Below are 13406 nucleotides of genomic sequence, written 5' to 3' on the forward strand. Positions count from 1 at the left end.
TTCTTCCACTGGTGGGGGCTTCAGTATCCACAGTACAGCTCGGAGGACATGACTTAGACTGTTATCTATAGCCTTTGAGAAGGAACTAAAGCCTCCTAACTTTGCTTAATGACTAAGCTGTTATTATTGAATCTTGACCGCTTTGCTTTGGTTTTGCATTTTCTCACTTCTCTGATTATTCTTTGGCTTAAGTGTTTCTATAGACAAAAGGCAAGCAGAGAACATGGAGGGGAGGACCATAGGGTCCCGCTCCATTTCAAACCCACCTTTTCTTTGATACTCCTCAGTCTTGAGGAGGGACAGGTGCAGAACCAGAAAGGGAATAAAGTGTTGGATAGAGAGGTTAATCACACACTTTGCCGAGGAACTTGGTGTTAGTTCCAGGACTGTCCAGTTTTCCCCAAATCTTTGAGGGAACAGGACAACAAGTGCTGTGGCTCCTTCCTGCCAAAGTGGGGCACAGTCCTGCTTAAATTGGGGAATGGACACAGAGTCGGAAATAATCTTGAGTTTCAAGCTTATCATCAGTATTTTGTATTATGAAAACACCTCTCTCTTTGATTACTTTGTCATAGTACCTGGAGAAACATGTGAAAATTAGTAGACATATTACAGTGAGGGTAATAATCAAAATGCAGCTTTGGATTATTCTCTGAATGTGTTATTTCCCCCATAGTGGTTAAAGCAGATAAACAATTTATGGTTAATAGGCCACAAACAGCCTGTTTTGGTTAGCCTAAATGTCACATTAAATCATATATAAGCCAGGATGATTTCCCCATGCCTCAACATGTGAAAATTTCTTTCATCATTTTCCCCTTTTAATAGCACATCTTTCCATAGAAAGCATTGATAATCAATATACTTTTTCAACATTGCCAGAGTGGTTCAGTTGCCTGCTCTGGGTCTGTCCATGTCCCTTGGTGCTAGGCCTACTGTTTGTTTATCTATTGACTTAGTTATTCACATTGGGAGAAAACTGATCAGATGTAACAAACCAGTACAGAGGTATGCTGATGGGGAAACATTTGATAGCCTGTACGTTTTATCAGTTATACCCAATTGTCATACACAGGTTGTACATGTGCTTCAAGCAGTAGACTTAACGCCAACAGTGCTACACATAAGTGGTTAAGTTATATTCTATGACAATTTCACTAGACAATTTGTAACTAGAAATATGATTGACAACATAATACCAGAACATATTCAAATTTTAGAAACATCATATAACTTCTAGAACACTTATACTAATGATATTTACCCATACAGTATAATCTAAGAATGTTTACCATTATTTGACCGTGTTTTCCATATAATTTAATATGCCAAATAATCCTCATTCACTTAGAAAACCTTTGTTCTCTTAACAGAGAGAAACCCAAACTCAGTCTTGTATCAATTTAATAATAGCAAAATTGATTTATCTAATTAAATTCAATCTACCTTTATCTTAAAGTGCAAAGTTCTTTTTCTCAGAGTTTCTTTTTTTATATATAAATCTTTTATCACTTTCTCCATATTAATTTGTCCCTTTTCTTCTCATCCAGAACAACCAGCTGAAGCTAAAATTATTGTTTTATCCCTCAGCAAAAACACTTCAGTTTTTTTATACCTTCTCTCACCAACACATAGCCTATACCTTCTCTCACCAACACATGGCCTACTTGCTTTACACTAAAATGCTTCCCTTATTATTTTTACATATTACAATTTTTAACCTTTAAAATATCTTAACAAAACCAAGAAACAAGTCATTGAACTATGTGTTATATCAGCATTCTCTGATGGGCAAACTTAAGAACATATTCCATAACCTATAACATACATTTTTCTCATAGCACAATTTCCTTTCAATATGGTATAACACGTGGGTATATGAACCCAAACATCTTTTAAAGTTCTACTAATTAACCCAAGACCGAAGTCTTGGGCAGAGTGGGCTGTGTCTGTATCTCAAGGACATGATAAGAGTTAACATCAAGCTTTTTCGTAGGCATATTTTTGTTTTCTCGGGTCAGAATTAGGAAAACAGTATTTTATCAAACTAGCTGTCTCTAACTACATATGCAAAAAGAACCAGTATTAGAATTTCAAAAAGAGTTTTATCTTAACCAATTTTCTCTGGAGTGTGAACAATACTGCTGGCCACGCAATGTTTTTCATTTGTTTGTTTGTTTTAAATCTTTCTTTTTCTTAGTCATAGTTGCATAGATAAACTTTTCTTAATGAATTGAACCTGAATTTCCCAGTTTACAAAAGGCAACGAGAATGCCAATCACACAAATGGAATACACACACACCAGAAAATAGGACTGTCACAAATCCCCCAAAATAATGACCAACATGGAGTCCCAAATAAACACTTCCCCAACACAAAGGGTCCTCAAGGTAGACATGTCAGAACCAACTGACAAAAACACCCAGATAGTATCTCATAGTCACAAACCAAGGGCAGACACAAGTCAGAACCAATGGGCAAAATGCCCAAATAGCACCCCGTCCTCACAAACGGCCCTCACCATCCAACGCACGGCAGAACCAACCGGCAGAAATGCCCAAAGGACACTCAGTGCTCACAAACAGGCTGCAACATCAGATACGCACCGGAACCAGCTGGCAGAAAGCCCAAATAGCACTTGATGCTCAAAAGAGAAGTTGGCCAGGAGCACACCGGTGGACTTACTTGGTCTTGGAGTTCGTCAGCTTGTCCAGAGGCGTCTCTCCGTTCCACCCAGGATAAGCTCACGTCCTGTTGGCAGTCAGTGCTCCGCATGGGAGAAACAGGGAGAATCCCTGAATCGGTTTCGGCCACTGCTAGGAATGTCCCCCCAAATCCTTCTCCTGGGGTCAGCGAACCCTGAGCAGGGGGCTTCTCACGGCCGCCCCAGGGCATCAGGATGGCAGCGGCCCTACTAAGGAAAACTCCCGGGAGCCAGATATCACGAGAGCGTAACCTCACGTTGGGAGCCAAGCTGTTAGTGAAAGTGGGCCCAGGTGGCTCTAAAGCCAATAAAGAGGCAAGTTTGGTGGAAAGGAAAGCTTGCTCTATTTTCTATTATTTACTTTGTACTAATATCTAGAACATTCTCTGTCAGCCTCCCTGATTCTCAGCCCCTTCCTGGGCCAAGGCTTGAGAGAAGTCATTCATAGCTATTAATCTGAGGGTCTCTTCTGTTTCATGCACGATGGCTGATTCGAGGAGGTGGGAAGTCTGATTGCCCTCCCTGCTTCCCTGAGTTGTGAAGATAATGAGTGAAAAACCCAGGAGGGTCCTGCCCCAAGCCATCATGAGGTTTAGGAAGGCAGACACAGCTGGGGCTGTTTGGAGGTGAGGGGACAATCCTGGAATGTAAGCGAGCTGGGACAGTAAGCAGCTTCAGGTGGGGATGTTTCTCCCAGACATTTCCCATCTGATCTGACAAGCCTACCACCATGGAGGTGTGACCCCTCTTGCAAGCTAGATGCCCTTTGGTTTTCCTTTTTCACATGCTCCCAGTCAGCCTCGGTTTGTAATGAAACTCTAACATACTGTGATATTGATGTGAGTCCAGAGTGTGAAGGTCTCAGCTTCTCTGGTGACCTGGCCATTCTTCTTTTCGAGAAAAGAATTATAATGCCCCCGGGGTGCCTTCATTTGTTTTTCTGCTCAAGGTCAGGATGGATGTGTGTCTGATTTCACCATCTTCCCTCCAAATTGCAAATGAAAGTCAGCAAGCGTCTTCCATAGTCTATTTTGAAACTGGGGGGATGTGGGAATTCCCTCATTTTATGAAACATAGAGCTTACTGTCTGTTTCCATTCTTTTTACTTACATTAGTGAATTCAACAGAGATGGTTTATATAAATGTGTATTCATTTGACAATGTTTTTTCTGAATTGTGATGGTAAATTCCTTCATAGATTATGGGCTAAATATGATAAACTATGACTCTTTTCAGTAACCCCACATTTTTCAATATCTTTATTTTTTTTATATGGTGATGGTAACCAGCAAAAATGTGTCAAGATACAGGAAGGTTTTAACCATCCCAACCCTCACCATCTTGGGAGACTAAAAAAAAATTAAAAATCACTAGTTCGTTTTAAAAGTGACTGGAGACATTAATTTTTGTCTAAACCATACTTTCAAACAAATTATCTAGTTTCCTAACCTGGTATGGGCCAACTGATTTCTGAAAAATGGGCTTTAGTCAAATATTCTGGAAGATAGGACTTCCCTGTGGTCCAATGGCTAAGACTCTGCCCTTCCAAATGTAGGAGTTCGGGTTTGATCCCTGGTCAGGGAACTAGATCCTACATGCCACAACTAAAGATATTGAATGCTGCAATTAAAAAAAGAAAGAAAGAAAGAACCTGATTGCTACAACTAAAATCAGGTGCAACCAAATAAATATTTTTTTAAAAAAAACAACAAATACTCCAGAAGATCCAGTGGGGAAGTAGGAGTCTTTTCTAAGCACCTGCTGTGGGGCAGAAGCTTAGCTGGTTTGAACTGAAATAATACCAGGCTTCTGTGGAGTCACATTTATTTTTTAGGCACCTGCTGGTCAACTCAGTTACATTTTTCTCATTAACTTCTGCAACAGACATTTCAGGATACTGCTGCTATCCTTCTTTGACAAAAAAGAAAGAAAGGAACAGGTTTAGAAGAGCTGAGTAACTTGTAGCCATTAGGGGAAGAGCCGCCACCGTTTACTAAGCTGCCTGCAGAAATTCAGGTTGCTGGGACTCCCACAACTCCTTACAGACAATGCTTATATGAAACGTGATGCTCTGGTTTATGGGGCTAAAGGGACCACCGAAAGTTCCGGTTTAAAACGGTCTGCTTCCTTGCAGAGCTGGTAATCACCATGTACCTGGTGTGTGTCTATTAACTACCATCCAGAGGGAATCTTTAAGTGTTTATTTTCTGTACTGCTATACGCTGAACTCTATTAACCTTGAATGAATTTTGATAACACCATCAGGGGGCAGCAGAATGATTCTGCCTGAAATTACACAGTGAGATCACCCATGACAGATTAAAAGCAAAACATACTTTTAAATGACCATGACTGTTATTATCCTATCAATTGGGTTCACCCGCTGGAGCCTGACTCTCAAAAGCTTTTATGACATTCCTGGCAGAGGTATTCAGTGATTGATCCACTGCTTCACCTCCTGTTCACTCTGCAGTCCATGACAGTGACTCCTGCCTTATCCCCACACCACTCCACGCCCCGCAGTGAAATTGCTTTTGTCGGGGCCACCCTTGACCTCCATGTCGCCAGATCCAGTGGACCCTCCTCTACCCTCATAGCAGACACAGTCGGCCATTCCGTCTCTGAAACGTCTTCCTTTGGTGTCTTTCTCAGTCTCTTTGTCAGGCTTCACCTCGTCAAGGTTTCAGCCTGAATTTAAACATTTGGGGTGTCCCTGCTTGTTTCTAGGCCCTCTTGTTTTCCTCTTGATGTCCTGTCTCCCCTAGGGTGGCTCATCCATTCCCGTTTTTATGGAGATGTGTGTGAAGATGATTCCCAAACTTACACAGCTGGCCCAGATCCATCCTCTGAGATGCACAAATACCTATCAGTTGTCCACGTGGCAAACCCCTTTAAATGCCTCACAGTTTTCACTTAAACATGCTTCCATCATCGTCATCTCCCCTTGATCCATAAATGGCTTCACTTGCTGCAAAAGCTGGAACCCTGAGACTAGTTCTTGGTTCATTCTCTCCCTCCACCTCTGCATCAGATCCTTGGGCAGGTGTGCCATGCGTCTGTCCAACCCTCTCTGTCTCCTATCCCGGTCCAGACCTCACCCATCTACCTAGATCATTGCACTGCCCTCCAGGCTTCCTCGCATAGCTATCGAGAAGTCCACCTTAAGGTAACAGCAGGTGCTATTACAATGAAGAGTGGATCCTGCTCTGTTCCTGCTCACCAGCCTCATTGACCTCCCACTGCACGTAGGATAAAATCCAGACACTTTTCCAGGGCCTGTGTCTTATCTTCCCTCCCCTTTCTCCAACATTAAGCTCTTTTCCTTTGCTGTTTGTTTGTTTTTTTTTTTCTCTTGGCTCAGCCCCTTCTCAACCTGTAGCCTCAACTAAAATGTCACCTCCCCAGAGAGGACTTTTGTCAGCACCCAGTCTAAAGTAGGTTGCCATGTCGTCCTCAGTCTGTGTCCTGCCTATTCTGTTATTGAATGTCTTACAACTTACAATTGTTTTATATTTTCTTTAGTTTTTAATCATTTGAATCCCTACTTTAATACATGTTTCATGAAAGGGAGGGACCTATGTCTTTTTATCCCTAGTGCCTAGAATAGTATTATGGGCGTCCCCGGTGACTGCACCATAAAGAATCTGCCTGCAACATAGGATTCACAGGAGATGTAGGTCCAATCCCTGGGTCGGGAAGATCCCCTGGATAAGGGCATGGCAACCCACTCCAGTATTCTCACCTGGAGAATCCCATGGACAGAGGAGCCTGCCGGGCTACAGTCCACAGGGTCACAAAGAGTGGGAAGCAACTGAAGCGACTTGGCATGCACACACGCTAGAATAGTATTATAGCTACTCAGTGAGTGTGAACTGAGTGAATAGTTGGCAGTCTAGATAATAGTGCTGGTAACATGGAGACTTGTAGCTATGGGCTAGAATTACTGTCTTTTTGATAGCAAACAAGTGACATATAGGCCATCACTTCTCCCTGCTGTGCCCGCGGCGGATGCTGCTAAGTTATGGCACTCTAGCCCTACTGAGCCTGCATGCAGTCTCAGCATGTGGTGAGGGTCAGAATTGGCATGGCAGTGGACCCAGAAACCGTGAAATGTTGATAGCTTTTCATAGAGAAGAGGCTAGGGTCTTCCCTGGCAGTCCTGTGGTTACGACTCCACGTTTTCATTGCAGGGGGTGCGGGTTTGATTCCTAGTTGGGAAACTAAGATCTCATATGCTAAAAAGTAAAACAAACAAAAAAACCCAAAACCACAGTTAAGATACTACTTCACAACCACACTCGGTGCTCAAGCAACAAATACATATTGAGCCTTCCTGCCCAGATACTATCACAAAGCCTTCTTCACTAAAACATCCAGCAACTCCGTGAAGTAGGAATTACTATTGCTGCTCAAAAGGTAGAGAGGCTCAGAAAGGTTGGAAGGGTCTTTGGTAGTAACAGCTCAGCTATGCACCCTTGCCTGTGATGAAACCCATCACTCTTTCCCACATGGCTGACCATTTGGGGGCCTGGTCCCTCCAAGACATTTCGGTGCAGGTACCGGTCTTGTGTGACTCTTGGTTGATCCTGCAGTCAGTCACCATAGTTTATCCTATACAATTCTCTTTAAGGACTTCTGCCAGGAGGTCCTATAGAGTAGTAAAATCTGAGAAGGGAGAGATGATCCAGAAGAAGGGCATTCTTATTTCCTCCTCCAAGTCTGTGATTAAAAATCCTCGATTTGCTTGGGACAAACTTTGGAGGAGTTGGTAAATTTTATTATTAGACTCTCAGTGATTTTTTTTAAAATGCCAATTGGCATTTTGTATATCAGGAAACAAAACTCATAAAGCTCAAGTGATCTTGTGCATTGAGTTCACGGAGTTTTTTCCTTTTAATCCCCAAAGACTTTCTTTCCTGGATGTTTTATCCCATTTAATTTAGTGTCTTTGGAATGTCAGTAGAAGAAAGTCAGTTGCTGAGGCTGTTCTTACATTGTTTACAGAGGTCAGAGTGTTGATAACTTAGCTCATCTTCTGTTTTAAATCTGAGGGACTGGGTAACAACATCATCATGCCTTAAGGAAAAACCTTCTGTCCTATTTCCCTGTAAATATTTTATTCAGCCAACACTGTCCACTAAATCGCTTCAGTTGTGTCCGACTCTTTTATGACCCCATGGACTGTAGCCCACCAGGCTCCACCGTCCTTGGGATTTTCCAGGCAAGACTATTGGACTGGGTTGCCATGCCCTCCTCCAGGAGATCTTTCCAACTCGGCTTGAACCGAGGTCTCCCGCGTCTCCTGCATTGGCAGCAGAATTCTTTACCACTGAGCCACCTGGGAAGCCCCCATTCAGCCAAGTATACATATATAATATTTTACCCTGTAGAATTATCAGCAGGCCTGATATAGTCTCTCTCCCCTTCCAATGCTCAAGCTACAGATGAGTATTGGACATTGCAATGCAGAGTAGTAAGCCCGTGCATGTATTGGCAGCTGTGTAAGCCGGCCCAGGACACCTGAAAGCAAAAGCTGTAAATACTCTTTGAATTTTCATGGAAAGATGTTTACGGTGTTTTGTTGTTAAGTGAAAAATTAGAATATAAAACCATACATAGATTTCCAATTCTAGTAGCAGGTTGCGATGAGCTAGCACAGCCCTTCTTTGTACTAAAAAACACCTGAAAATCCTAATGAAATATACAGTTTAATATAATAAAGGGAAAATACTTGCAAATCATATATCTGATATTGGAGTTGTATCCAGGATATATAAAGAACTCTTATAACACAACAATGAAAAAGAGAAATATTCTAATTTTAAAATGGGTGAAAGATTTGAGTAGACTTTTCTCCAAAGAATATGTGCAAGTAGCCAGTAAGTACGTGAAAAGATGCTTAATATTATTCCTCATTGGGGAAATACAAATCAGAAGCACAATCAGATACCACTTCAAACCTCCTAGGATGACTGTCATAAAAAAGGCGGACAGTAACAAGTGTTGATGAGGATACAGAAAAATCAGAACCCTCATGGGTTGCCAGTAGGATGTAAGAAGGAGTAGCCAAACTACCAAACTGTCTGGTAGTTTCTTTAAAGTTTAATCATTTAACATTACCATTTGACCCAGTAATTCTACTCCTGGGATTAAAAATGTATGTCCACACAAAAACTTGCCCATGAATGTTGATAGCAGCATTATTCAAAATAGCCAAAAAGTAGAAACAACCCCAATGTCTATTAGTCAATGAATAGATACGTAAAATATGGTATATCTGTAAATAGAATATTACTTGACAGTAAAAAAAGGAAATGAAATTCTGATACACACTATAGCATGGCTGAACTCTGAACACATATGGTATGATTCCATTTATACTAAATAGCCAGAATAGGCAAATTTGTAGAAATAGAAAGTAGATAAGTGCTTGGTAGAGGGTGGGAGAAGTAATAAGCAAGATGTAAAATTTAGAAGCCATAGACGAAAAGACTGACAGATTTAACTACAGAAAAATTAAACATTTCTAAATGATGAGACGTACCATATGAAAAGTTGAAAAAACAATTGCAAAATGAAGGAAAATATTTGCTACATACATCACATCATATTTCAGCAGGCGCTAGTAATAGGGAAACTGCCTGCCAATCCAGGAGATGTAAGAGACGTGGGTTTGATCCCTCGGTCAGGAATATCCCCTGGAGGACGAAATGGCAATCCACTCCAGTAGTCTTGCCTGGAGAATCCCATAGACAGAGGAGCCTGAAGGGCTATAGTCTGTGAGGTCGCAAAAGAGTCAGACATGACTGAAGCGACTTAGCATGACACATGTACTTCATAGATTCATCTGGGATGAACTGTGTAATCACAAAGTGGGTATGGAAAAATATAATTATTTTCTGTTCCTGCTTATGGGTTTTCTGTTCCATCTGTTCCATCTTTGAACAGAAAAAAACAAATTCAAAACCTTTCAAGTCAGAATAACTTGGTTACTTCCGGTCAGTTTTATCCTGGGTATCTCAGTGTGTTTGGGGGATTCCTTATATCTCAGGGTTTCTCCCTTGCTTCTCAGAGTATAGAGAAAACAGTGCATGCAGTTTTGCATAAATATGACCAGTTGTGTGCCCAGAATACCCATGAGCTCTTTGGAAAAAGGGAGTTAACTTTTATCCAGCTCTCAGGTCACCAGTGTTTAGGATTAGCCCATCACCCAGAGAATCTTTATTGACTTACATTGATTTGAAAGCTTTTAAAATCCTCGGTGCTTGTTTCCAGGGATATTGAGGGCCAGGATTGCATTTATCATATTCCCAGCAGGGCTGTTGTGAGGATTAATGTTTTAACATAAATGATCTTCTGCTCCTTTAAAAAGGCATTAATTAAGCTAAAGGGTTCTTTTTTAATGTGCTTAGTTTTATAGTAACTTATATTTCAATCTGGTGTCTGAAATATAAGTAGTAAGGTTTTGTGCTTTCTTATAGAAAATATGACATATGGAAGAACACACAATTAATCCACCATTAGGGTTCCTCTCTGGATAGTATGTCAAGCCACTGGACTTCCTGAGTTGTATTGTTTTACAGGAAGATCCTACCTGGTAGCTTGGCAGACAGAGGGGCCAGGGTGGGGCCGCTTTAGGGAGGGAGCCGCCTGAGCTGATGTGCTGTTTCCCTTCTCCTCACCCTCTCCCCCCACCACCCTCCGGCTCCCAGTGAGATGAAGCAGAAGCTGGATGAGGAAGGCAGCAAGTGCAGCATCCTCTCCAAGCACCAGAAATTCGTGGAGCACTGCTGTATGCGTTGCTGCTCGCCCTTCACCTTCCTTGTCAACACCAAGCGCCGGTGTGGGGACTGTAAGTTCAACGTCTGCAAGAGTTGCTGCTCCTACCAGAAGCACGAGAAGGTGTGGATCTGCTGTGTCTGCCAGCAGGCAAGGTAAGTGGCCGAGTGCACCCTTAGGGTCTCAGCTCACCAGTGACACCATCTTCCTTCAACCAAGTGGGACCACCAGTGGTTGATTGGTCAGCATTATTTCTTAAGAAAAGGGAGGGTTACTGAGGAGTTTTCTACATTTGGTGTGCCTAATGCAGATAGAACACACCCAAACTTGTTTAATCAGAGCATGAAGGAAGATGATGTTAGGGAGAAGTTGGGAATTTTGCTGGGTTAATCTTATAATGATGTCTTTCTTGTGGGGATATCTCCAAGAGTCTTGGGATTAATATTGTCCAAAATCACAAAAGATGGAAAAGTTGAGCTCATTTCCTGTTTTTCAAGTCCATCATTGGAACCAGTCCAGGAAAGAAGTCCAAGATTCATGGGGAAGTTTTCGCTTCTTGAAATTTTTCTAAGGCGCAATTTGGTAGAGAAGTCAGAGTGCCTCAGGTGCATATGGCCTGTGGGCTGACAGTCTTTTTACATTTTGAAGGTTGTCCTAGAAGAGTTTGTTTATGTGTCAGTAGTAACAAGCTGTATAACCCCTCAGCCTGATACAAGATGCGCTGCCAAACTCATCATGGGAAACATTTAGGAATATTCTCACTTGAAACAAATGTGAAAAATTTCAGGGAATAACAATTTTTAAAACCTGCCCAGTTTCTTGAAACAAAAACAGTTAATTTACAATGGACTGTTTAGGCTTTAAATACCTGGCAAAAACCGGTGTTTTACTGAGAGATGGTATTTGGGGTCACTTGTGCTGCATCCACTTTGATCATCAGCTTCTCTGCCTCTCATGCAATCTGAAATTCACCTCTTGGTTTAGAAATGATTTACTTAGGGTATTACTGGGATATTCTTTCAGCATGTTCATAATCAAGCAATTAGATTTTAAAACACTGTATATGTCAAATTACGTGAAGAACACCTGTATGTATATTATGTGAAATCCCAATAATAGTGGATAACAGCTCTGTGAAGCTGTGGCGATGACCACTTTTTAGACCCATAGTTTACTCCCACTGCCCATGACATACTTTTTCTTTCCTGCGTAAATTAATCCCATTTTTGGGTGCATTGGTTTAATTTCTAGCTGTTTATCCAGTAGCTACCATAGGCATATGGTTCTTGAGATACTATGGAGCCATGAATAATTATAACAGTAAAAAGTCCTGCTCTCAGAAAATTTAGGCGCTAGGAATTGAGAGTGTACCTTTGTGTGGTAATATTAACCGACTACATCAGAAGTGAATGACCGTATCAAGCACCCAGGCCTGTCTATGGTGTGGTTCTACAGGTGTGACTCAAAATGTAGGTTAGTTTAAAATGTTTAGCTTTGGGAGATTAATAACAATGAATGATGGCTTACTTATTTTAGAAGTTATATAGCTAATAGGATACCATGGAATCATTCTCTTTGTCATTTTCTAATTATATGTAAATTTCTCTTCTTGACTATTTATTGCAGAGATGCAGTCAAACATTATAAATAAGGACACATAATGGTTGCATTTAAGATCCTCTGCAGGGAAACCAAACTTTCTGAGTGAGCCTAGAAGCACAGGACAGCCATTATCATTTGGTGTCGAATTGATTCAAGAATCTAATGAGATTAGATCCTACTTTCCTTGGAAACAAGTCAACCTCTTAGTTCTTTGCTTCATTATAAAAAATGCTCTCTCTGATTTTTGTTGTTTTGTGCTATTACCTTTAATGCAGACCAACTGGGGAGATTGTTTTCAGGGAATGAGAGAGAAAAATTACTGTTGGAACTGAAATCAAAACACATGTCCTTATTACCCGTGTGGCACTGGCTTTGGTTTTTCTGAGACAACTTAAGCCTTCATTTCTTTTCACCTTCTGTCGAATACCCTTTACTTCTATCTGATCACTTAATGTTTGATGCTCACACAATCCACATGATTCATAAATCAGCATGCTGCCCTTTTAGTATAAACTCCACAGTATGTTTTAGAGATATCCCAATGGGTTTGCAATATTCCTACAGGAGATAAGATATTAAAAAATTATCACTATGAGATGAGGACATTCGCAGGTTAACAATTATATGTGGAAATGTTCAACCTCAGTAGAAAGCAAGGGAATAGACATTTATACTTCAAGTAGCTTTTTTTCTTATTAATGTTTGTTTTCCCGCATTCTCCTCAGTGTTGACAAGGGTGGATTGCAAAAGGCACTCTCATCCATCGCTGGTGAAGTCAAAATGGGCATAACCTTTTACCAACATATATCAATAGCCATTAGCATGTTCAAGTCCTTTATCCTGTAATTTCTAAAACCTTTACCTAAAAAGGCAATGGAATGTTTTTAATACAAAAATTTTCCAGTGAAAAATGAGACATCCTGAATTACTAATAATCTACATGTCCAACAATAGAACAGAAGAAGTAAATTAGGTCACATTCTACTTGAGAGAATATGATGAGACATTTAAAATCATGTGTATTAGCATGGGTACATTCTTATATTAAAAATTATATATGCAGTGGTTTCTTAGTGAAAGAAGTATTTCACTTTTTTGAATTGAGAGCATTTATCCTATATGTACACATTGTGGAATATTTGTGACAAAGGAACCTGAATGCAATGGAATTATTTGTGTTGGCAGCACTGTGTGCCAATGTCATGTAGTTCATTTTGAACAAGGAGCTCTTGCAATGTCATCACACGCTATGATGCAGCAAGTCAAAGAAAGTTACTGTGTACTTGGAAAATCCCATCTTACCCAGGGCTGTTCAGTGAA

At 40.8% G+C, this 13406-nt stretch overlaps 1 protein-coding gene across 1 annotated transcript in view; it reads left to right on the plus strand.

Annotated features, from left to right (window-relative positions):
- MYRIP (myosin VIIA and Rab interacting protein) overlaps positions 1-13406 on the plus strand; it is a 216081-nt gene that overhangs the window by 91871 nt on the left and 110804 nt on the right. Inside the window, exon 3 of the mRNA XM_061127836.1 lies at positions 10418-10639. Within this exon, the coding sequence (XP_060983819.1) occupies positions 10418-10639 (222 nt within the window). The remainder of the gene's footprint in view (positions 1-10417; positions 10640-13406) is intronic.

Source organism: Dama dama, chromosome 24 (assembly GCF_033118175.1).
Source record: "Dama dama isolate Ldn47 chromosome 24, ASM3311817v1, whole genome shotgun sequence".
NCBI lineage: Eukaryota > Metazoa > Chordata > Mammalia > Artiodactyla > Cervidae > Dama > Dama dama.